Source organism: Gracilinanus agilis, chromosome 1, assembly GCF_016433145.1.
Source record: "Gracilinanus agilis isolate LMUSP501 chromosome 1, AgileGrace, whole genome shotgun sequence".
NCBI lineage: Eukaryota > Metazoa > Chordata > Mammalia > Didelphimorphia > Didelphidae > Gracilinanus > Gracilinanus agilis.
This window is the reverse complement of record NC_058130.1, coordinates 29787836-29811309: the sequence shown is the minus strand read 5'-3', so window position 1 is coordinate 29811309 and position 23474 is coordinate 29787836. Positions and strand designations below refer to the sequence as shown.

At 40.2% G+C, this 23474-nt stretch overlaps 1 protein-coding gene across 1 annotated transcript in view; it reads left to right on the top strand.

Annotated features, from left to right (window-relative positions):
- MAGI1 (membrane associated guanylate kinase, WW and PDZ domain containing 1) overlaps positions 1–23474 on the top strand; it is a 767369-nt gene that overhangs the window by 669525 nt on the left and 74370 nt on the right. Inside the window, exons 11-12 of the mRNA XM_044675760.1 lie at positions 6850–7032; positions 8994–9614. Of these exons, the coding sequence (XP_044531695.1) occupies positions 6850–7032; positions 8994–9614 (804 nt within the window). The remainder of the gene's footprint in view (positions 1–6849; positions 7033–8993; positions 9615–23474) is intronic.

Sequence of the window (23474 nt, the reverse complement as noted above, 5' to 3'; positions counted from 1 at the left end):
AGAATTCTGAGGGATCTATGAACTTGGATGGGAAAAAAATTAAAGCTTGATTTTCCTTAACCTTCAGTTTCCTTTGTAATCCTACATATTTTGTATCCCGTGATCTTATGTATTTTAGGTTTTTGCATTTAAAAACATTATTCTGAGAAGAGGTCCATAGTCTTTACCAGCTGACCTCAGGAGTCCTGGACATAAAAAAAGTTGTGAACTCTCGCTCTAGAGGCAGTGTAGCATGGGAGAGGGAGAGGCAACCTTGGTGTCAGACAAAATGAATTCAAGTCTCACTTCTCCCACACACTAGCTGGGGTGACCATGGACCAGTTACTTAAAAAAATTCTCAGTGTCCCCAATGTTGCCTCCTGGTATTGAACTGCCAGTTTGTACCAATGAATGGATGAAATCATGACCCTAAGCCCATGTCCCAAAACAGACAAACGATAACAAAAAAGTTAGTCAATGATTTTTTAAAGCCTCCATCTAATGTCTTAGAATCAATACTAAGGATTGATCCCAAGACAGAAGGGTGGTAAGGGATAGGCAATGGGGGTTAAGTGACTGGTCCAGGGTCACATACAATTTGACCAGGTCCTCCCAACTCCAGCCTTGGTGCTCTATCCACTGTGCTACCCCAGTTGCCCAAGTCTTAATGATTTTTAATTTAGTTTGTTTCAACCTCATTTAATATGTGAAATTTCCAATTAATGGGTCAAGTAAATGTTTTTGACCTTTATTCAAACATGTGTGCCCAAAGATTTATCATTTCTTTCTCATTGTTTCCATTTTCAAAATGAAAGAGTTTAATATACTCCAGGTTATCCATTTTACATCCTATAATCTTTTTTGGCTCATTTGGTTATAATTACTTCCCTTTCCATAGATTTGACAAGTAGCCTATTCTCTACTCCTCTAATTTACTAATGGTAGCACCCTCTTGGTCTAAATCCTGTATCCCTTTTGTCTGTAGTTTAGTATAGGGTGTGAGATGTTGGTCTATACCCAGTCTCTGCCATACCTTTTTCTAGTTTTCCCAGGAGTCCTTGTCAGACAGTGACTTCTTATCCCCAAAACTGAGGCTTTGTCTTTACCAAACACTAAATAACTAAAGTCATTTGTGTTGTGAAGTGACACCATTCCACTGATCTACTCCTCTGTCTTAGCCCGTATCAGATTGTTTTGCTGATTACAGATTTTTAATACAGTTTGACATCTGGTACTCTGAGACCAACTTCTTTCACATTTTTTTCATTAATTCCTGTGAGGTTATTGACCTTTTATACATCCTGATGAATTTTGTCATGCTTTTTTTCAGTTCTATAAAATAATGTTGGGTTAATTCATTTGATATGGCACTGAATAAGTAGATTCATGTAGGCAGGATTGCCATTTTTAGTATATTGGCTCTGCCAACCCATGAGCAATTAATATTTTTCTACTTACTCCCTGTTTGATAGTGAGTAAATAACTTTCCTCCTGTTTGGACCCCAGTTTCCTTGTGTATAAAATGGAGGGAATAGAGAAGATGACTTCTTTGAAACCTTCTAGCTTCAGATCTGTGATTTTGGATTTTCCCTTTCAAGTTAAATATTGAAGAATAAATAGCATCCCTCGAGTATGTTCTGATCCCTTTGGGGGACTCTGTTTTCATATCTTTCTGTTTGGATGCCAGCGAGTGCATTTGGGAAGTCCCCAACGTCTACAGCAGGAAACATTTAGACACTCTCCGAGCCAGGTTTCCTTCCCAAATAGTCCTCATGAGATAATCACTTTTTTTAAGATGTGGCTTCAAGCCCAAATTCATCAGGAAGATGAATCCTGTTCATCTTCTTGTATTTTAGTGCATAAATGTACTAATGATATTTAAATGAGCATCAAGAACTTTGGCTCAAAACTTTAGGGTGTGTGTGTGTGTGTGTGTGTGTGTGTGTGTGTGTGTGTGTACATGTGTGCATGTGTGTTTGCTTAGGAGGCTCTGTAGGACCATATCTCAAAGTTGGTTAGCTCCAGGTTCCATGAGAACCAGTCATTGCATTTGCTCATCCGTGCCCTCTAGTGTACACTCTGAGACTTTGACAATCCTCCCACTTGGATACCTTCAGAAATCAGACACATTTCTGATCCAAAAGACCAAAGAAGCCTCCAGTCCCCTCCTCTGAGGTTGGTCAATTTAGGCTAAACTCCAAAGAATTCCGAGTAGCTATCTAGTATCTTGTAGTTAATCATAATAGGGCAAATATTCATTGTTTATTATTTTTTCCTAACTATATGTGTGTGTGTGTGTGTGTGTGTGTGTGTGTACGAGAGAGAGAGAGAGAGAGAGAGAGAGAGAGAGAGAGAGAGAGAGAGAGAGAGAGAGAGAGAGAGAGAGAGAGAGAAATCCCTAAAATCCTTTTTTCTTTAAAAAGCATTAAGGTATTTTCCTTTCTCTAGTATGGCAGAGAGATGTAAATGCAAATCTTTTGGAGAGTATGTGGGGGCTAAATCTGTGATTTTATTGGGAAGGAGATGGGAAATAAGCATTTATTAAGCACCTACTGTGTGTGAGGCATTGTGCTGAGTGCTTATACAAATATTATCTCCTTTGATCCTTACAATAGCCTACCTAAGAGGTAGGTACTATCATTATCCTCATTTTACAGAGGAAGAAACTGAGGCCAGCAGATGTTAAGTGACTTGCTCAAGCTCATGCAGCTAGTAAGTATCTTTACCAAGAAAACCCCAAATGGGATCACCAAGAGGGAGACACAACTGAAAACTGAACAATAACAAAAACAATAGCACCTACCTCCTTGGGTTGCTGTGAGGATCAGATGATATAATATTTGTAAGGCTCTTTGTAAATCAAACACTAGCTATTGTTGTTCTTGTTAATAGTGTCCTCATCATTATCATTCATCTATAAAACCATATGGCTTCTACCCAGAAGGATGAAGGTCTTATCTCTAGATCATTTGCTGTTTTGTGGATGGTTTTTTTTTGGAATATCTGCCCTCATCTGCTCATTTTTCACTCATGCTACTTGACTGTGCCATTGTGGATAGAGTGTGTTAGACTTGGAATTTGTTAGGCTTGGTTTCAAGTCCCTATAAAAACATCTATTATTAGTTGTATGACTCTGAACAAATCAATTAACCTCTCATGATATCAACTCTTTATCTTGAAAATGAAAAAGTTTCCCTAGACAACTGCAGCATCCTTTCCAGTCTAAAATCAAGGATTCTGTCTGAGTGACAAATTCAGAGACGGGAGAAGGTGGAGTAGATGACAATGGTTTCCACAATCTCAACCACACAAGCTTCCAGCAATGATTTGCTTTTTAATTCAGAGCAAAAGCACGAGCCTTGTCAAAGGGCTGTTAACTAGAGAAATTAACCTACTATTTAATTTTTTTGCTTATTTTTTTCTATCATGGAAGTATTTCCTTTCCAGTTTCTTTGGCCTTCCTGAAACATAAGTTCTTAACCTTGAGTCCATCAACCATTTTCCCCAATATGTTGATAACTATTTAAATGTAATTGATTTCCTTTGTAAACCTACATATTTTATTTTACTCACTTAAAAACATTATTCCAAGAGCTTCACCAAAGTGATGGAAGTATCATAAAAAGAGACATTTTAAAAAGGTAAGAAACATTTGGCCTAGAAGCAGCAACAATAAAATATCATACATTCTCTATTTCAGTATAGACCACACTAGGATTTGCCATTGCTCATTCCCACTCCCACGAATAAACCTAGATTTGAGCCAAAACCACAGACCCTTGATCATTGAGTTTGACTGTTGTCTTGGCATCCTTCTTGCCCAGAATCCTTCATGGCCTTTGACCATCACCTGGCTGGCTCCTGATCCAAATATTAGTGAGCCACAGTCTGACTGTTACCCTTAGAGCTCCTCGGTGCAAGAACCACTTTCTTCCCCCATTTTGACAGTCAGTTTATCCAGCTTCCAACAGGACTTCTGCCTTCAGACTAACCCGAGAGAGAAGGATACTATTCAGTACTACCAATTTAGGCAGTTTGAAAGACCTTTTAAAAAGCAAAGAACTTTTAAAATATGCAATTAAAAATTGTATGGGTGCCCAGAGATCTTTTAAAGGTCTTGAGTACATTTAGAGTTCTAAAATTAACTCTCAATGCTGGGTGCCAGGTCCTTAGTTAAGGGGTGCACGATTTTTTTATACTTTTGGGTGGAAGAGGAGAAAAGAAAAGGGGAAATAAGAAGCCTAAAAGGATTCTGGGACAAGAAGGCAATGTCTCCAGTGTATGCTAGGATGAGGAAACACCATCCCCATCGACCTTAATACCATTATTACTGAGAACTGTATTGATGGAATAAAGAGATTGAATCTATATAGATATCAGACTCTGCCAAAAAGGTAACTCAGACAGAATCAAGAAGTATACAGATTAGAGCTAAAGAATGTGAGCTAAGTACACTTGGAAAGTGCCACATGGTATGACTGGATTCTAATCTTATGAGTTGCAGGCAGTTTTGTTTCGTTTCGTTTCCCACCAATGTATGCCTGCATGTTTCCATCAAGAATCCTTCCTGAAAGTGAGATGACAAATATTGTTCCTTTGTTAGAGGAGTTAGGCAAGAGTAGTGGAATGGAGTCCAAAGTCTTGGGTTCAAATCCTGTTCCAGCTACTTACTCTATATGATTTTGAGCAAGTCATACTAGATTGTAGGACACTTGATTTCAAAGTAGAAGACTTTACAGACTTTTTAAAATAAAGGAAATGGCAGCCCCAGAACATTGACTTGCCCAAAGGTAAGTCTCTTATAGATGGTAGGCATCAGAAGTAGGAACAAGCCTAGATGCTCCATGCTTTGGTTCTCCTGTAACATTGGTGGGACTGGAATGCCTTGATTTGTAAGGCTTCTTCTATTTCCAAATTGATGAATTTACGATGGACCTTAGTTTGAGGGATTATATGGCAGCTTTTCATTTTGGATGCTTCTTTAATAATTTTTTTGGAACTTCAGAAAATAATTCCTACACAGTCTTGAAACAAATCTTCCCCGTTTGCTATGAAAGTAAGATTTTTGTTCCAATTGAACAGGGAAAGAAACGGAAACCAAACTTACTTTGGCATATTAAGGAGCCAAACTGCAGAACAAAAACTCCTGATTTTTCTTTGAATGACTAGTATGAAACCATGTGAATCTGTCCGTTGAAAAAAATCCTCCATAGAGTCAAAAGTCACATAAACTGAAACGTGTCTGGGAAAGAAAACTGTCTGATGTTGGAAGTTCATTTTGACTGTCTTAACAAATATTGTGTTGGCCAACCAGGCCGTCAGCATGTCTGTATAGTCCATGCCTCATCATTTCTCAACAGAAGAACTTAAATGAATAGAGAAGTCTTTCCTAAGACTGCCAAAAAATATTTACTGAGCATTTGTCTTTGAGAAATAACAGATTAAGTAGGGAAGCAATATGATACGATGGAAATAATGATAGATTTGGTCTCAAAAGACCTGGGTTCTGATCACAACTGCCCTTTTTTTCCTAGATGAATTTAAGAAAATCACTTAATCCCTCTAGCCCTCAGTTTTCTCCTCCAAAAGATAAGAACCAGATATGGCCAATGAGCTCCCTTCCAGGGCTAGATCAATGATTCTTTCTTCCTTGACCCTCTTCTGAAGTTCCTTGCATCTTTAATCTGTACTCTTGTATGATCCATTCTTTTTTCTAATTTGCTTTTGTCCAGTTAAATCAGCCAACATGTATAAAATGCCTACTTGATACCAATTGCTGGGTTAGGCATTAGGGATACAAATGGAAAAATCACAAGGACTTTTCATCCTAATAAGAACAATTACCTTTCTTTCTGCTTATATTTATACTCCCAGCACTTAGCAAAGAGCCTGACACGTAATAAGCACTTAATATTTATGTCTATTACTATTATTATTATTACTAAATTAGTTATAGTTGTTGACTTGTTGACTTGAAGCACATGTACAAAAGCATTTGTGAATTTTTAGATTTAGATTTAGATTTAAAGAGAATGAATGCAAAGTAGTTAAGTACAATATGGACAGTTAGGTGGTGCAGTGAATGGAGCATGAGTCCTGGAGTCTGAAAAACCTGAGTTCAAATCCAGCCTCAGACACTTAGTAGCTATGTGACTCTCAGCAAGTCATTTCAATCTGTTTGCCTCAGTTTCCTCATCTATAAAATGAGCTGGAGAAGAAAATGGCAAACCACTCCAATATCTCTGACAAGAGAACCCTAAAAGGGTCATAAAGAGTCAGATATGACTGAAAATGAATGAATATTAAATACAGGATAATTTGGGAGGGAAGGCATTAGCAATTGAGGAAAGATTTGTGTTTAAGCTGTGTCTTGAATGAAGACTGGGATTTTATGAGGTTCAGTTGGGTAACAAGTGCATTCTAAGCATGGAAGACTGCTAGAGCAAAGGGATGGAAATAGACGTTAGACTGTAATGTGTGAAGAACAGAGAGAACACCAGTTGGTCAGGGTGGGAGGAAAATTAATGTACAATGAGGCTGAAAAGATAGGGCTGAGTGGTGAAAGGCTTTAAAGTCTAAGGAGACCTTGTATTTGATTCCAAAGGCAATAGCAAACCATCAGAGCCAGTGGGGGGATGACATACATAGTCTGATTGGCACTGAAGGAAAATCCCTTGAAATCAATGTTGAGAGTGGACCAAAGAGGGGACAGCTTTGAGTCAGGGGAACAAATTGAGAGGCTTTTCTAATGACAAGAGTCTGAATTAAAATGGTGGATTTGGAAAAAGAGTGAATGGGTCAGATTCAAGAGATATTGTGGAATTATATGTTTTTTTTTTGTTTTTATTCTTTCCTTCTGTTTGAAACCAGGTAAACCCTTTTTTACACGAAATCCATCTGAGTTGAAGGGCAAGTTCATTCACACAAAACTGAGGAAAAGTAGCAGAGGCTTTGGTTTCACTGTTGTTGGTGGGGATGAGCCTGACGAATTCCTCCAGATCAAGAGTTTGGTACTAGATGGACCTGCTGCATTGGATGGCAAGATGGAAACAGGTAAAACGTTAGAACATGAAAGAAGATGGATTGATCCAAGAAAGAGCCTTGGCCTTGGGTCAGAGCACTTGGCTAAAAATCCAAATTCTGGCACTTACTGCTAATGTCAGTGACCTTGTCCAAGTCATTATCTTCTCATGGCCTCTAGTTGCTTCATTAGTAAAATGAGTTTTAATGAAGTCTTTTAAACGGATGTTTTTGACTACATTGCCTTTAAATTCCCTTCCCTCTCAACCTTTGATCCTGTGATTCTTCTCAGATGAGAACATTTTATAGACTTTACAAGTGGCTAAGTAGTATATACGGCATTCAAGTATCTTTAAATGCTTTACAGACTTAAAGGTGAATATCAGTAGTATGTAGTAGTAGTTGTTGTTGTTGTTGTTTCAGTGTCAGGGATAGGGACTAGATCTAGAATTCATTGGCATAGGGATTTCCAAATTCCATCACTCAATGCAAGGCAGCACATTCTCAGGAACTTGTGGTCTTAGAGCAGAAATTCTTAAATTGAGGTTCATTAACTTAAAAAAAAAGTCTTGCTAAGAATATTTCAGTATAATTGGTTTCCTCAGAATCCTACATATTATATTTTATGTATTTTAAAACCTTACTCGAGAAGGGTCCTATAGACCTTAAAAGAGTGCTCCCAAAGGGTTGAGGATAGGAAAAAGTTGTCTCCTTATCATTGTGCATACTGCCTAGTTAACCATACAATCTACATTTCCTCATCTGGTAAGAATCATAAAATCAAAGGTTTAAAATTGAAAGGAAACTTAAAAGCCATCTATCCCAAACCCCTCATTTTACTAATGAGACCACCGAGGCTAAGAACCCTTGCCTTAGAGAATTTCCTCAAGTGGGGAGAGGGCAAATAATTACATACACTTAAATGTATATAGGATTATGATTATGATTATCCAATCAAAAATGTCTCGTCCAATCTGCTTTATATTTAATATATAAACTTTTGCTCGTATGTAACTACCCACTTTATAAAAAATTTAAAAAAACCCTTATGTTCCATCTTGTAATAAATACTAAGTATTAGTTCCAAGGCAGAAGAACTGTAAGACCTAGGCAATGGGAGTTAAGTGACTTGCCCAGGTTCACACATCTAGGAAGTGTCTAAAACTGGATTTGAACCCAAAGATCTCCCAGTCTCCAAGCCTGGCTGACTCTCTACTGAGTATAAAACTATAGTATAAGGACAAGGACAGACCTATGAATTATATTGTAATAGGGAATTCTTGGAACAGAAAACACTTCCCAAATCACATGGGCATATTCCCTACAACTTAGTCTTCAAGAGTTGCCTTTAGCACTGGAAGTTAAGAGATTAATTAATTAATTACGCAGCACATTCTGTCAAGCTCATGCATTCTTCCATCTCTCCGTTATATCTATATCTCAATCACAAAGGATGTCTGAATGACCCATTATGTGTTTGGAACTTTTCTAAGTGCCAAGGAAGTCCAAAGAAAGCAAAAATGGCCCTTGTCTTGGAGGAACTCGCATTCTAACGGAATGTGGATCTCCTCATCTATTTGCACACATGAGGTATTAGACACTTCTATTTACAGATGAGCAATTCCCTTGTTTTACCTTCTTTTAAAAAACACATTTACTTTTCCGGCCGGTGAGAGCACTCAGGTATCTAAAAGGTAATTTACTATAAGGGTAAATAAAGCAATTATGGACACGCATACTTATGCGAAAATAACCTTAATGTTCTCCGAATGGTGATTATTCCCTTCTCCAATGAAGTTATAACACCTTGAAGGAATACAATATTGAGTATTAAGAAAAGCAGAGAACAATTCCTTTGCTCCCTCATAATCAACCATTAAGTCTCGTTTGAGTTATCTCATCCCTAGTTAAGGTTGTGTGAAAATCATTAAGATAATAAATTTTCAGCCCATTAACTTTTTTTTTTCCCCTCCAAAAATTCATTTCCCCTGCAGGAGACGTCATCGTCAGCGTGAACGATACCTGTGTGCTGGGACATACACATGCCCAAGTGGTCAAAATCTTCCAGTCCATTCCCATCGGTGCCAGCGTGGACCTCGAGCTCTGCCGAGGTTATCCGTTGCCTTTTGACCCAGATGATCCCAACACGAGCCTGGTGACTTCTGTGGCCATTTTGGACAAAGAACCCATCATCGTGAATGGTCAGGAGAACTACGACTCGCCAGCCAGCCACAGTAGCAAGACGGGGAAGGTCAACGGGATGAAGGAGCCCCGACCTAGCAGTCCTGCCGAGGTGTCTTCCAATGGTTCCCATGGTTACCCCAACGATACCGTCTCTTTGGCTTCTTCTATAGCAACGCAACCAGAACTCATCACTGTTCATATAGTCAAAGGACCAATGGGCTTTGGTTTTACTATAGCGGACAGTCCTGGTGGAGGAGGCCAACGGGTCAAACAAATCGTGGACAGTCCGAGGTGCCGAGGCCTGAAAGAAGGCGATCTCATAGTCGAAGTGAACAAGAAGAATGTGCAGAACCTAACTCACAATCAAGTAGTAGATATGTTAATCGAATGTCCAAAAGGGAGCGAGGTGACATTGTTGGTGCAACGAGGAGGTGAGTTTAACGGAGTCCCATTTTTTCGTTTTCTTTTAGGATTTTTCTCCCCTTGATTGACGTTATTGGTTGCCACCAGGATCTTTGGGGTCTTCTTTCATTTCTTCATTTTAGGTGAAGAGATGTGGTTAGTTAGTCTTTTGTTGTTTTCTTTGAGACTAAAGATTCCTTTCAGAATTTCTTCTGAGTATTGTGAATCCTGAATCTAAGCCAGGTCATATGTTTATGTCTCAGCATCTTATTTTTTTTGAGAATAAAATAAATTTTTCTTGAGAGTTTTCTTAAGAAATATGTTTCTCTCCCTCTTAACCACACACACACATACAAAAACATTCTCCACCCACAAAATTATATTTGAATAAAGGAGGCAGTGTGGACCAATGAGAACTCCAGAGTTAGCAGTCCTGGGTTCAGATCCCACTTCTGGTACTTACTGTTGGTGAAACCTGGCTCATGACACTCATTCTTTGTGAGCCTCAGTTTCCTCAGATGTAAAGTGACAGGTTTAAGCTAGATAATGTTTGAGTACCTTTCTTAAGACATTCTTAATGGTTTCTTTTTTTTTCTTTTTAAAATCCTTACCTTCTGTCTTAGAATCAATACTAAATATCAGTTCCAAGGCAGAAGAGCAGTAAGGGCCCAGACTTTTTTGACCTTCTGCCCCCTTTCCAGAAAAAATATTATTTAGTGCCCCTGGAAATTACATTTTTTTAATTTTAATAGCAATTAATAAGAAAGATAAATGCACCTGTGGCCATCACCGCCCCCGTGGATCGTTACAGCACCCCTCAGGGAGGGGTGGCGCCCACTTTGGGAATCACTGGGCTAGACAAATGAATTGTCCAGAGTCACAAGATAGTGAGTGCCAGGCATGCCTTTCTATTCATTATGTTGCCCCAATTTGGTTTCTTAAGAAGGAAATAAAAAGCAGCTCAAGACAGTTTTAGGGACTTTAAAATGTAAGAAGCCTGTTTATAATTCAAGAAGCCCTAGGGAATTCTTGCCAAAATGGTAGCACATCAGAATGCAATATTGCTGGAAAAAGAGACCAACCTCAACTGGTAGCTTTCCAGTATAGGCATGTGAGCAGTCATTCCAATATCTCCTCCAATATGACCTGCTCTAACACTTGGCACCGACAGATGCAGAAAGAGAAAATTAACGAGATTCTTATTCCTTCCATTTGTCCAATGGCAACAAATGAGCTTAGTCGCCCTTGGCATCCTTGCATGTTTTTAGATTGAAGTCAATAGTAGAACAGACTTCTCTTTCAACCCCGACTATTCCACTAAGAAACACCCAGAAGGAAATTTCTTCTTAAAAATTGCTCATTCCTATCAATAAAGGTAGGAGAAATCACTCTCAAATCTTATTCATCCTTTAAAAACAGCAGAAGAACTGGAGAGGCAACATGGCGCAGCCGACAGAGAATTGGCCTCTAGGTCAAGTTAGGAAGACATTTGTTTCAGTCTTGCCTTTGACGTATACTGGCGGTGGGACCCTGGAAAGTGGAGCCTCTGTCCTTATGTGTAAAACGAGAAGGATGGATTAGATGGTCTCTGTGTCCCCTTCCAACTCTAAATCTGCTACGCTATGAGCACAAGTGCCTTGGAGAAGGGATGTGGGCATCAAGGCCATGGCATGAGACCAATCCGTGGTGGGTCTTGGGCATCAACCCAGGCTCTCAGACTTCTGGTCCAGTGCTATGCCCTACTTAACTCTGAATGACACCGGCCTTTCTCTATTTGCCCACTTATCCATTGGGTAACTTGGAAACTTTCAAAAGGCTCTGGGCGCCTGAAGGCCATCCCTGACTCAGTCTTGGCTCTTTGTGCCAGTGCATTCATTTCACAGAATGAGCCCACTGTCCTGCCTCACGAATTTGCTTTTTCCATTTTGCTAGGATTCTGATGATCTTTTATAATGGGTTTAATTACGATGGAACAAAAGAAATCGAACTCCGTGCCCACCAGCACCCAAGAAATGCTAAAACAATACTTCCCTGCCCTTTGGCTTCCCAACATTAGCAAATGGAGTCTGTGATGGAGGATGGGCACCAATTTGTTTGGATGGTATTTCTTTTACATCATAGATCTCATGGAAGGGAATTTTTGGATCCTCCTTTTATAGAGGAGGGACCCAAGTCTACAGAGATGATGCCACTACCCAACATTCCCTAGCCGACTCATGGTGAAGGGGAGACTGAAATCATGTAATTGTGGATTTTTGAGAATTAGGTGGGCTCATATTAGTCATCATTCCAGTCTGTTCTTCTAGCAGATGAGAAAACTAAAATCCAGAGAAGACTGAAGATTTGAACCCAGATCCTTTGAATCTTAATTTCAGTGCTTTCTTCTACCCTACCACACTCATTCTCCTGTTTTCCAGTTTAACTCTTTATCAGTCTTCAAACTTTTTTTTAAGTTGCTCTTAGCACCATGTGATTGCATGACAGTAAATTAGAGTGGAAATATCTTGAATATCGAAGCATTGGTTGACACAGTGTTTACTCCAGAAACTAATTTAAAATCCCTCTAACATTAACAGTCTTGACAATATACCATATGCCTTATGTTTGATTTATGCGTAGAGTAGAAAGTTTGCAAATTCTGAAGTTGGCAGACTAGCACCAGATACTATTAATCTTTCTGGAAAAGAGTATAAATATGTGTGCTGTGGCCATTCATTAGTTATTTGGATCATAGTTGACGTTTAATTATCCTTCTTATGTTGCATGGGTATAATGAGAAAGTCTGATCAAGGAGGAAAGACAGAGAGTTTCAATGAGAGACTATATGGTCAGTTGACTTCCTCTCACTAATGAGTTCCATTTCTGACATCATGCCAAGTCTGTAGATTGATAAACTCATTAAATCCAGATTGCTCAGGAGTTCTCAGGTATTCAGACTTTCAAAGGCTGCAGTGTGGGTTATTCCCAAGATCTTTCTCAACCCAGTCTGTTTAATGCCTGGTACAGACAGATCAGAAAAGGGAACACAAACCAGACTCTGATTTTTCCCCGTCGTTATCCCAGCCTGGCTAATGCTTCGGCTTCCTGATTTTGTCAAGGTTCGATCAGTTTTGAGTTGGACACTTTCGATTACCTGAAGTTTTTATGCCCAAAGTAGTCCAGAGGTGAAATGTAACTTGGCCAGCTTCAGAGGACAAAAGAGTTTGGTAGATTTGTATTGGAAATGTAGCAGTTGCTATTCATCCCTCTGCCAAGGAAACGTAGGAAATGTGACTGGGTTTTTCTGTGCCCCTTCACTGCTGAGAAGAGTGCCCCTAATCAATTGCCACCTGCTGGTTGATCAGTTCCATTTCCTGAAAATAGCTGCAAATAGTAAGAGCTTATCTATTAACTGCAAACCAAAGAAAAATGTCCTAGTTATACCGATATCCAGGGTTCATGTCTTTAACCCCCCTACACACACACACACACACACACACACACACACACACACACAGGAACCTTTCTGCTGACACTATTTCTGCCCCATCACCAGTTTTTCTGCTTATATCCAGCAAATTTGCTTCTCTTCTCTTCTCTTCTCTTCTCTTCTCTTCTCTTCTCTTCTCTTCTCCTCTCCTCTCCTCTCCTCTCCTCTCCTCTCTCTCCCTTTCCTCTCTCTCTCCCTCTCCCTCTCCCCGTCCCCTGTCCCTCTATCTCTGCCTCTGTCTTTGTCTCTCTCCCTCCATATCTTCCTCTCTTTCACTCTCACTCTCCCTCACTGACCCCCTCTCTCTCCCCCTCTCCCCCCACCATCTTCCTCTCTTTTTCTCCTTCCTTTCCTTCTATCTCTTCCATTCTCTCCTTCTCTCTCTCTTGTTTTTTCCCTGCTTGTGCCTCTGGTTCTTGAAATCTCTCCTTTGATTGTCCTTTCCTCCTTCTCCCTCTGCTGTCCAGTGAGGAGACTGCGAGCACTTGCTGCCAGCTGGTCCTTGAGCATCCTTGATCCTCTGAGTTTTTGCCTTTTAGGCTAGTCAGGTGCTCCACATGACAGGTGTCCAGACAGTGATGTCAGGGGGCAATCACTGGTTGAGCTAACAACAGATGGGGGACTGAATTGGGGTGGGGTAGAGGGAGGGGGGGGGAGGGAGATAGAAAGAAAACTGAGAGTATGGCAGAGAGAGAGAGAGCATATGCTCATGTGTGTGTGATATTTAGAATGTTGGAATTCAATAGACATTTATTAAACATCTGAGGTTCTGAGTGCTGGTAACACAAAGATGAGTTCGATGCCATCCCTGCTCCAAAGGAGAGAGCAATCTAATAAAGCAATGATAATTTACCTCCCTGTAACACGTTAAGCTTTACAGATCACTTTTCTTAACAAGGCTATTAGGCACAATGGAAAAAGTGTTACATTTGGAGACAAAAGACTTAGTTTTACCCCTTATTGCTCATGTGTAAATTCAGGTGAGTGACATACTTTCCTTATGCCTCAGTTTCCTGCTCTGTAAAATAAGGAAGTTAGAATACATGGCCAATCAGGTCCCTTCTGAATCTAAAGTTCTAAATCTATATTCCCATTGAGCTAGGTAGCAAAAGTATGCTCAGATTTCCACATAGGAGAACTGAGGCTGAAACAATCTAAATATCTTTTCTGTGTTCATACCTGCCAGAGCCAAGATTCAAGGTGAGGTCTCCAGACTATTTAGTTCCAGAGTCTTACCACTATGCCATCCTGGCTCTTTGACAATCGTCACCTCTCTTAGGATACTTTGTACTCATTTAATTATAGCCCATTAGTAGACTTTTTTTTAACCCTTACCTTCTGTTTTAGAATAGTTATTATATACATCTTACAAGGTAGAAGAGCCAAAAGAGCTAAGCAATTGGCATTAAGTGACTTGCCCAGGGTTACTAGAGCTAGGAAGCCTCTTAGGGCAAATTTGAACCCAGGACCGTCTGTCTTTAGGCATGCCACCTACCTGCCCCCTTTGATAGTCTCTTCACAATTTATAAAATGTGAACCTGTAGCAACTTGTCAGATGTTTGTATGACAAAAGATAATAACAGTTGACTTTTCTACTTTGAAGTTTACATATATTGTTTTACTAGAGCCTCACAATAGCCCCATGTGGTAGGTATTGGAGATATCATTATCCTGATTTTATAGATGAGGAAACCAGGGTTCAGGGGAAGCAAGTGTGCTTTGTCCGTGGTCCTGGAACTAGTTGGTGTCAGAGGCAAGATTTGAACCCCAATCTCTTAACTGCAAATCTAGCTTTTTAGCCTCTTCATCATGTTTACCTCTTTAGTTGTTTTTTATGTGGCCAATGGATGCTCTGTTTCTGAGAAACAGCATGAGAATCAATGGTCTAGACCAGTGATGGGCAAACTTTTTAAAGAGGGGGCCAAAGGAAAGGAAATTCTCATCTGTCCATCTGTTTCTAAGGCAACTCTTTCGAAGTTTCATTGTATTGTATCCTACTCATTGTATTCATCAGATTAGGAATAATTTTGTGTGGCCAGACAGAACATATCAGGGGGCCACATCTGGCCCGCAGACTGTAGTTGCCCCTCACTGGTCTAGACACAAATCTCCCCCTGATGATTATGTGATATCAAGTAAGTCATATCTGCCATCAATTTCCTCAGGCGTAACATATAACAGTAATTTGGAATGGACAATTTTAAAGGTTCATCTAGCTCCCACCTTGTAAGAAGAAGAAGCTAGCAAAGGAAATGCTCCCTCTCCATTATAGCTCTCTGCTAATATGTTGTTTTTTCAACTAGAATGTAAGCCCTTTGAAGGTAGATACTGTCTTGTATTCATATCTCCAGAGCTTAACACTATCGTTGGGACTTAGGAGGTCCTCAGAAAATGTTTGTTTCCTCACACTGTATGTCCATCCATCTATATGTCCATCCATCCATCTAGCCATCCATTCTTCAACAGACATTTAATCCCAGTCAATATTCACTGAGTGCCTACTATATACAAAGTGATTTTATACTATAAATGTAATGAACATCCACAAAAAACAAAATCCAAATATTTCAACATTTTAATTGGAGTCAATAAAAGAAGATAAAATAAACAAGAAAAGATTAAGTTTAAAAAACCTGCAAAAACAACAAAATGAGTCAGAGAATCAAATGAAATGTTACTGACATAATTTTCATTTAGTTTAGTATATATTCTTTCTCATGCTAAACTGTGAATGGTCTATGATTTTATGTGTGAAATTACTTCATCTTGTTTAATCCAATTAGAATATTGCAGTATTTTGATGATGGCTTTTGGTTGGTGGCCATTAAAGTTATTAATATAAAATTATTTAAAATTATTTTGTAGATAGTAGAAACTAAGTAAATATTGACTGGAATTCAATGTTTGTTGAATCAGGTTATGTTGAACAGATTACAGTGTTTTTATACTTGACAGCCTAGAAATAGAACTCTTCCTTTCTTCCTTTGAGAAACTCTTGGAACTGCGATGGCAAACCTACAGCATGCATGCCGGAGGGAGCTGCTCTCTTCCCCCTTTCCTCCATGCCTGAGGACATTTCTCACATCACACACAGCAGCCCAATGGGAGTGCTTCTTCCCTCCCCTCTCTGGGGTAAGGGGGAAGCTTGCATGCAGCATCAGGGTGCAGTTTGGGCACTCGGTCTCTAAAATGTTCACCATCATAGGCTTAGAGAAAATGAACTTATATTGTAGATACTACTTTTGAGGACAGTGCCTGTGTCCCTTTTACACCTTGATAAGCAACAGAGTATGTCAAGTATCCATTGACTTTCTTGGTTCCTGCACCCAACAGGCAACATCTTGAGTGAGTCTGTAGCTGTCCAAGGTGTGTCTATCATTTAGTAGGATTGATTCAACAAAACACAACAAAAGATTGGTCACAACTAAGCTTTAATCTCCACTCATCACAAGCAAAGGGATAACAGGGAAGATGAAAGATTAAAAATCAGCATCAGCTTTGGCAATGGGTATGTTTCTAAATCTATCACCAATTTGCCATTTGACCCTGAACTGACCATTCATTAGCACAAGACCCTTGTTATCCATTGATGAGACATTTTTTGACTTGACGGTTCTCTCCCAAATCTGGAATTGCACTGAGTTGGGACAGATCTTCTGATTTCTTTGGAAACTTGTATATAAGAGTTAAATGGATTCATTCATTGGCAAGAAAACTCTCCATCACAGTAACTATTCAGGAGTGCCTTTCCTAGACGAAAATGAGTCTAATGCCTGAATGGATGAACAAGGGCTAGGGGTATATAGAACAAATTGGTGCTTCTTAATTCACCGTCAAAAGTACTGAAGATTTTTAGTTCATTAAGTCCTAATCGATCCAAACAGAAAAAGCAATATCTAATCTCAAATCATTAGCATTATCTCTCCTTTGTAGTTCCCCTTACTAACGAAGCAAAACCATCATAATTAGACTGCAGCGAGCTATTTGCCAAAGAGTTCAACTCTGGTGAAGAAGCTGCTTGTTCACTTCAGACGGTCCTTTAGTCTCTCGCACTGGAGGCGGCAACCATGAATGTTTAGCAGCCCGAGCATTCCATGGAGAATGGGCAGCAAAGTCAGGCAGAAGGCACTCAAGGTGATTTTCATAATCAGTTCACAGCGTAATAATAACAGCAATAATAGTTAACATTTACATAGGGATTTAAGGTTTGCAAAGCACTTCATTTATTTCAACTTTTGCAACATCCCCTCCACCACCTAATTGTCTCATGCCTGGACTATTGTGATAGTCTGTTGGTGGATCTGCCAGCCTCTAAAATCCATCTTCCATTCAGCCACAAATAATTTTTCTAAAGCATAGGTACAACCATGTCACTCCCTTACTCAGTAATCTCCAGTGGCTCCCTAATGCCATTAGGAAGAATTAGAAAATGCTCCATTTGGCACTTAAAGCCCTTCATCACCTAGTTCCTTCCTACCTTTCCACCTTATTCTCTGACACAGGCTTTTCAGCCCAGGGACACTGGCCTCCTGATTGTTCCATGAACAAGGCTCTCCATTCTTGGCTCTGGGCATTTTCTCTGGCTGTCTTCCATGCTTGGAACATTCCCCCTCCTCTGCTTCACCTATTAACCTTTTTGGTAACCATTAAATTTCATTTAAAATCCCACCTTCTACAGGAAGCATTCCTGAACCCCTCTGAATCCCAGTGCCAATTAGTTATCTATTTATCCTCCATATACTTCCTATATATTTGTCTGCATGTTCTTCCCCATACACTCGATTAGATTATAAACCCCTTGAGGGCAGGGACTGTCTTTTGCCTCCTTTTGACTCCCCAGTAACTAGACAGTACCTATCATAGAGTAATTTCTTAATTATGTTCATTGACTGATTGACCCACAATCTCATCTGACAGACAGACAGACAGACAGACAGACAGAGAGAAAGAAAAAGACAGAGAGAGACAGACAGACAAGACAGAGAGAAAGAAAGAGAGACAGAGAGAGACAAACAGAGAGAGAGAGAGAGAGAGAGAGAGAGAGAGAGAGAGAGAGAGAGAGAGCAAGCGCACATCAAAGGTAAGGCTTGAGCCCCCAAAGCATGAAATTTTGCTGAGGGGAAATAATTCATCCATAGATTAATAAATGCATGCTATATCATAGATAAATACAAAGTGATTGTGGAATAAGAAAAGACTTGTTGGAATAGATAGTCCTGGAGCTGAGCCATCTGGAGGACTTGAGAACACCAAGAGGCAAAGAGGATCAGATTTAGAATTCAAGGCTTGGAACTAGGACCTAGAATGCTATGGAGTGCAGAATTAGAAAGGGTGAGTTCCTCCTCTCCCTATCCTGGAAAGACAGGCTCAGACCGTACAGGGCTTTCAATGCTAAGCAGAGGCATTTGCACTTCTCTGAGAAGGCAATGGGGAGCCACTCAGAGCTTCGTGAGCCAGGAATTGACATGGTCAAATCTGTACTTTAGGAATATCCATCTGGCAGCTGGGCAAAGAATATCATTAAGAAGAAAGAGCCTAAATGAATGTTTGTTGATTGATTGATGGATAGATTGGATGTAGGGGGCCCAATTAGGAGTATTGCAGGAGTGCTGGTGAGAGATAATGAGGACTCATACCGGCAGAGGAGTTGTTATCCTGTGAGTGAAGAGAAAGGGATGGCTATGAGGAGTGGTGAGGAGCTAGAGCTGGCATGACCGGACAATTCCCAGGACTTTTTTCTGGATCCAAAGAGAATGAATCAAATCCCTCTTGTACTTGGTAACCGTTCAGTTACTTGAAGACAGCCAGCATGTTTCCTGTAAGTCTCCATAACTATAGGCTAAATACCTACATTCCTTGCGTTTCTTCAGCTGAGCTCTGGATGGCAGGGTTTGGAGACCCTTCATAGACTGCTCTCTAGTAAGATAGACTGAAGCCATATTGGGAAGTGCTTTAAATGGGAAATCAAGTCACTTGTGTTCTGTATCTCGAGTTTTATCATAGTTTCTCTTCTAGGAGCTTTACTTCAGCCAATAGGTCTTTGAGAGAATGTCCCTGGACATATCAAATCCAGTGTGACAGCAGGGATGTCAGGGATCTGCAAGTTCATGCTGTGAGAGCTCCCAGTATGGAAATTCTTTCTGTGGATCCAAATTTCATTTCCCTCATCTCTGATTCCATCTCTATCTCTAACTCTCTGCCTATACACATGCACACATATATACATGCCATGTGAATCTATTGCACACATATATGCACGTATACTTAAGTATGTGTATTGGTACAAATAAAATTATTTCCAATATCACAGTATGTAAACATTATCTGTACATGTTGCATGCGCATATGTAGACATATATAGAGCTAGAGATATGGATAGGGATAGAATTAGAGATGGAGACAGAGGTAGAGGAGATGAAATTTGTGTCCATGGAAAGAGTTCCCAGACTGGGAGCTCTCAAAAACAGGCATACAGATCCCTGTCACATTCTATCAGACAAAGACTTATGTTTAGAAAGAAAATTCCTGGGGGAGATACAATGACAAAGCTAGATAGATGGAATACTAATGACTTGGTTTTTCATTTAAATAAGAGATAGATAGATAGATAGATAGATAGATAGATAGATAGATAGATAGATAGATAGATACAGACAGATAGGTAGATAGATACAGACAGATAGGTAGATAGATAAACAGATGGATGGATAGATAAATAGATAGATAGATAGATAGATAGATAGATAGATAGATAGATAGATAGATAGATAGATACAGACATATAGGTAGATAAACAGATGGATGGATGGATGGATAGATAGAGACAGATAGATGAATAGATGAATGGTTGGATGGATGGATGGATGGATGGATAGATGGATAGCTAGATAGCTGGATGAGGAGATAGAGACTGGTTCTCCCTATTTTTCCCAAAATATATACTTGCCCTTGGCTGGAAATATAGCAGCCCCTTATAGACCCAGCCACTCAAGCCTGACCACTCATCAGCTCAAACTTCAACGTGCTCTGTTTTTCTGGCCTGGGCTGATTCATCTGTCCACTCTCAGTGACTTGACATATTGGTGCCAGACTTATTGTAGATCCCTAAATGGTTTGGGCATTACAGCAGCTCAGAATTTCCAAATTCAGTTCATCCACCATTCTTATTTTCCCCAACATCCCAGAATACAGGTGATGACCCCCATGGCTGGACCAGAGTTTATTTTTAGGGCACAGTGAGATTAAATGACAACCATTTCTTAGTTTGAGGCTCCAGTTTCCTGACTTCCAGTCCACCATGCTGTCTGCTATCCAATGTTGCCATCCTCAGTCCATGCAGGAACTGACAGCAGCAGCCTGAGGAGATTTCTCAGACACAAATGAGTTAGCTCAGATGTCTAAAGAGTTTCTTTTATAGAAATTATTTCTGATTTTTTTTTAAGTTGGCTCCATTGCCAGCCAGTTTTACATCTGGCTTGACTCATCTTGATTAGTCTCATTTATTCAGGAAGAACAACAGGAAACAGCTGAAATGATAGAAGAGAAGGAATACGAAGGATCATAGCATTTGATCTCTGTAATAAGAAACTTGTTGAATTTTGGCCTTCCACTTAGTGTTTATTGGGCACTTCCATATTTCATGGCTAGCCATGAATTTCTCTGCAGTTTCTTTATCTCGCTATAAATGGCATTCTTGAATGTACTCCTTCAGGACAGTCTATCGTTTTACATCATGTTCCCCATTAAAAGGTTCCGTTATACTGCCTCATCGTCCTTGGCTCCGTCTGCATCTGCACATCATAAATGGGCAGCATTTAAAAGTTAAACTTAAATTGAGATTCAGCCCTGAGTGAAGAGAGGCGAAACTGATTCCTACAGCCTGCCTTGGGTCGGCTCAAAGATGAGGCAGAGCAAGACTGGGCATCCACCGGTAGATTCCAAAGCTCCCCCCAGCAGTATCCCTGCTTCATTAGAAAATGGGAAAAGCCACAGAAAACAGCTTTCTTTCATCTTGAATCCCTGTAATCATTCTGGCCAGCCTAGATATTATAGCCACCAAAGGAATTAAGAGAAACTTCTCTGCCTGGGAGGGAAAACATTCCCCAGAGCTCTGTATTTGCCCCTCTCACTTTGGAAGCACCCACCCTCAGTATAAATTGGCTCCTTCCCAGAGCAGACTGGAGATCTGGGGTCTGCCTTCTCAGTCACTTGTTTTTAAAACCCTTACCTTCTCCCTTAGAGTCAATGCTGTGTACTGATTCCAAAGCCATAAGGGCTAGGCAATAGAGGTTGAGTAACTGGCCCAGGGTCACACAGCTAGGAAGTGTCTGAGGGCATATTTGAACCCAGGACCTCCCATCTCTGGGCCTGACTCTCCATCCACTGAGCCACCCAACTGCCCTCAATCATTTTGAATAAAATAGTGAGAGACGATGCCTTTGCCGATCTGTTAAGCTATTGAGAATTGAGCCCCAGAATTCAAATGGGTCTATGGATTTCCACTGTGTAAGAGCAGAATGTGCAAGGCTGGAGGGGTGACGTGATCCGTGAGCATCGCTGCTCTCCTTGTAATCCCATTGGTTTAGAGGACTCCCATGTGGAGGGAATTTTCTCCTCTGATGAACCTTATAGCCTCCCAGAGTACAAGAGGCTCCCTGATTTGCCCAGGGTCAGAGAGCCAGAGACTTGAATCTGGATCTGGCTCTGTCCATTGTGCTCAGCTGCTTCTCTTGCCTTTCACCAGGGTAGGAAAACTCTTTACAGACGCAGGGCAGCCCCTTGTCTAAAACCTGCATAAGTCTTTGTTGCTGAGGCCACAGAAAGGATTAAATCCCTTGCCTGAGATTATACAGCCAGTAGGTATAAAAGGCAGAAACTGAACCCAGCACCCCTCTCTCTCCATCGTTCTATGTTGCCTCATACATCTATGCAGTCATAGGAGAATAGGGATGAGCCCTGTGGCATCACTGGTGTTGGGAACTCCCAGGGAGGAAATTCCCTCTCCCAAACCACGTCAGTGCCTGTCTCTGTCGAGAATCATCTCTGAGGGAAGAGGGACACAACTGGTTTACTGACCTGCCTTACAGAGAAGGCAGATTGACTAGAAGATATGACAAATCTGGCCAGAAATCAACTAGAAGGTTCCGAAGTTTCCCATTGCAATATCCGTCCCCAGGGAGTGATGCTTCGTAAAAAAGTGGGGAAATTATAGGATTAGACTGCCTGATTGTGGTAGGGTGGTGGGGCTTGAACTCAGGGCTTCCTGTCTTGGAGGTCTCTTCCTCTGTGTCTAGAAAACATTTTCAACATTTTGAAGCCCTTAAAATACATTATCTTATACATGTATAACCCAGTGGAATTGTCAGCTCTGAAAGGGGGAAAAGAAAAGGAGAGAGAGACAACAAGAATCATGTAACCATAGAAAAATATTTTTAAAATAAAATTTAATATATATATAAAATACAATATTATTTTATATATGAATATAAACATAATAAATAAATATATAAAAATATTTAAATAATATATAAAATGTAATATTAAAAATAAAATATTAAATAAAATAAAATTTAAGATATAATCTTACTTGAGCTCCACCACAAGGAAAGGGAGGTATCATTCCAATTTCACAGATAAGGAAAGTAAGACTCAGGTGAAATGACCTGCCTGCCATCTGTAGGGTGTTCAGGACTCCAGATACAACACTGTCTCCTTCAGCTGCCCTGTGCCATAAAGGTAATTAGAATGGCCAAAGAAGAATGCACTGGAGAGTACCCTCTCCTCTCTTCCTTTAGGTAACTGTGGGCCAGCTTGTGCCAACTGGTAGAAATACAGATACCTGTTTTGGATAGCATTAGAGGAGGCTTAAGCACCATTAAAATCACTTAAATGATTTATAGATGATAATAGAAAACCATCCAAAAATCCATTTCTTTAGAATTTATTCGCCACTTGGGTTTCAACTGTGATGCCCAATACTGGATGGAATTGTTATTTTTTTGAAATGATAAAATAGCCTTCATAAATGCATTGTTTTGGCCAGCAAATCTCCCCCCGACGATGCTTTCTTTGGTTGTGTCTGTAAGGTTGGGGGTGTCTTTTTTTCCTCCTTTAAACTAAAGTGGATCTGAAGCCTGGGCAGGCCTGCTGGACAGTGAGTGCTGCCTGGGATTATGAAGGGACAGAACAGCAGAGGGCATAGTTAAACCTTGTTCTGGGCATCCATTGCCGAAGGCAGCTGGAACTGGCGTTGAATCAAGCAGCTCCTTGGGAAATCAAGCAGAAGAATCAGGACCTGGAAGTGTTCAGGAATTGGGAATGGAGAGGAAAGGAATGATTCGCCTGATTCCTCAGCTTCCCTGGGTCAAACCTTCTGTGGAAGCTTTCATTACCCCAGGGTGGAGAGCAGGAAATTCATCAC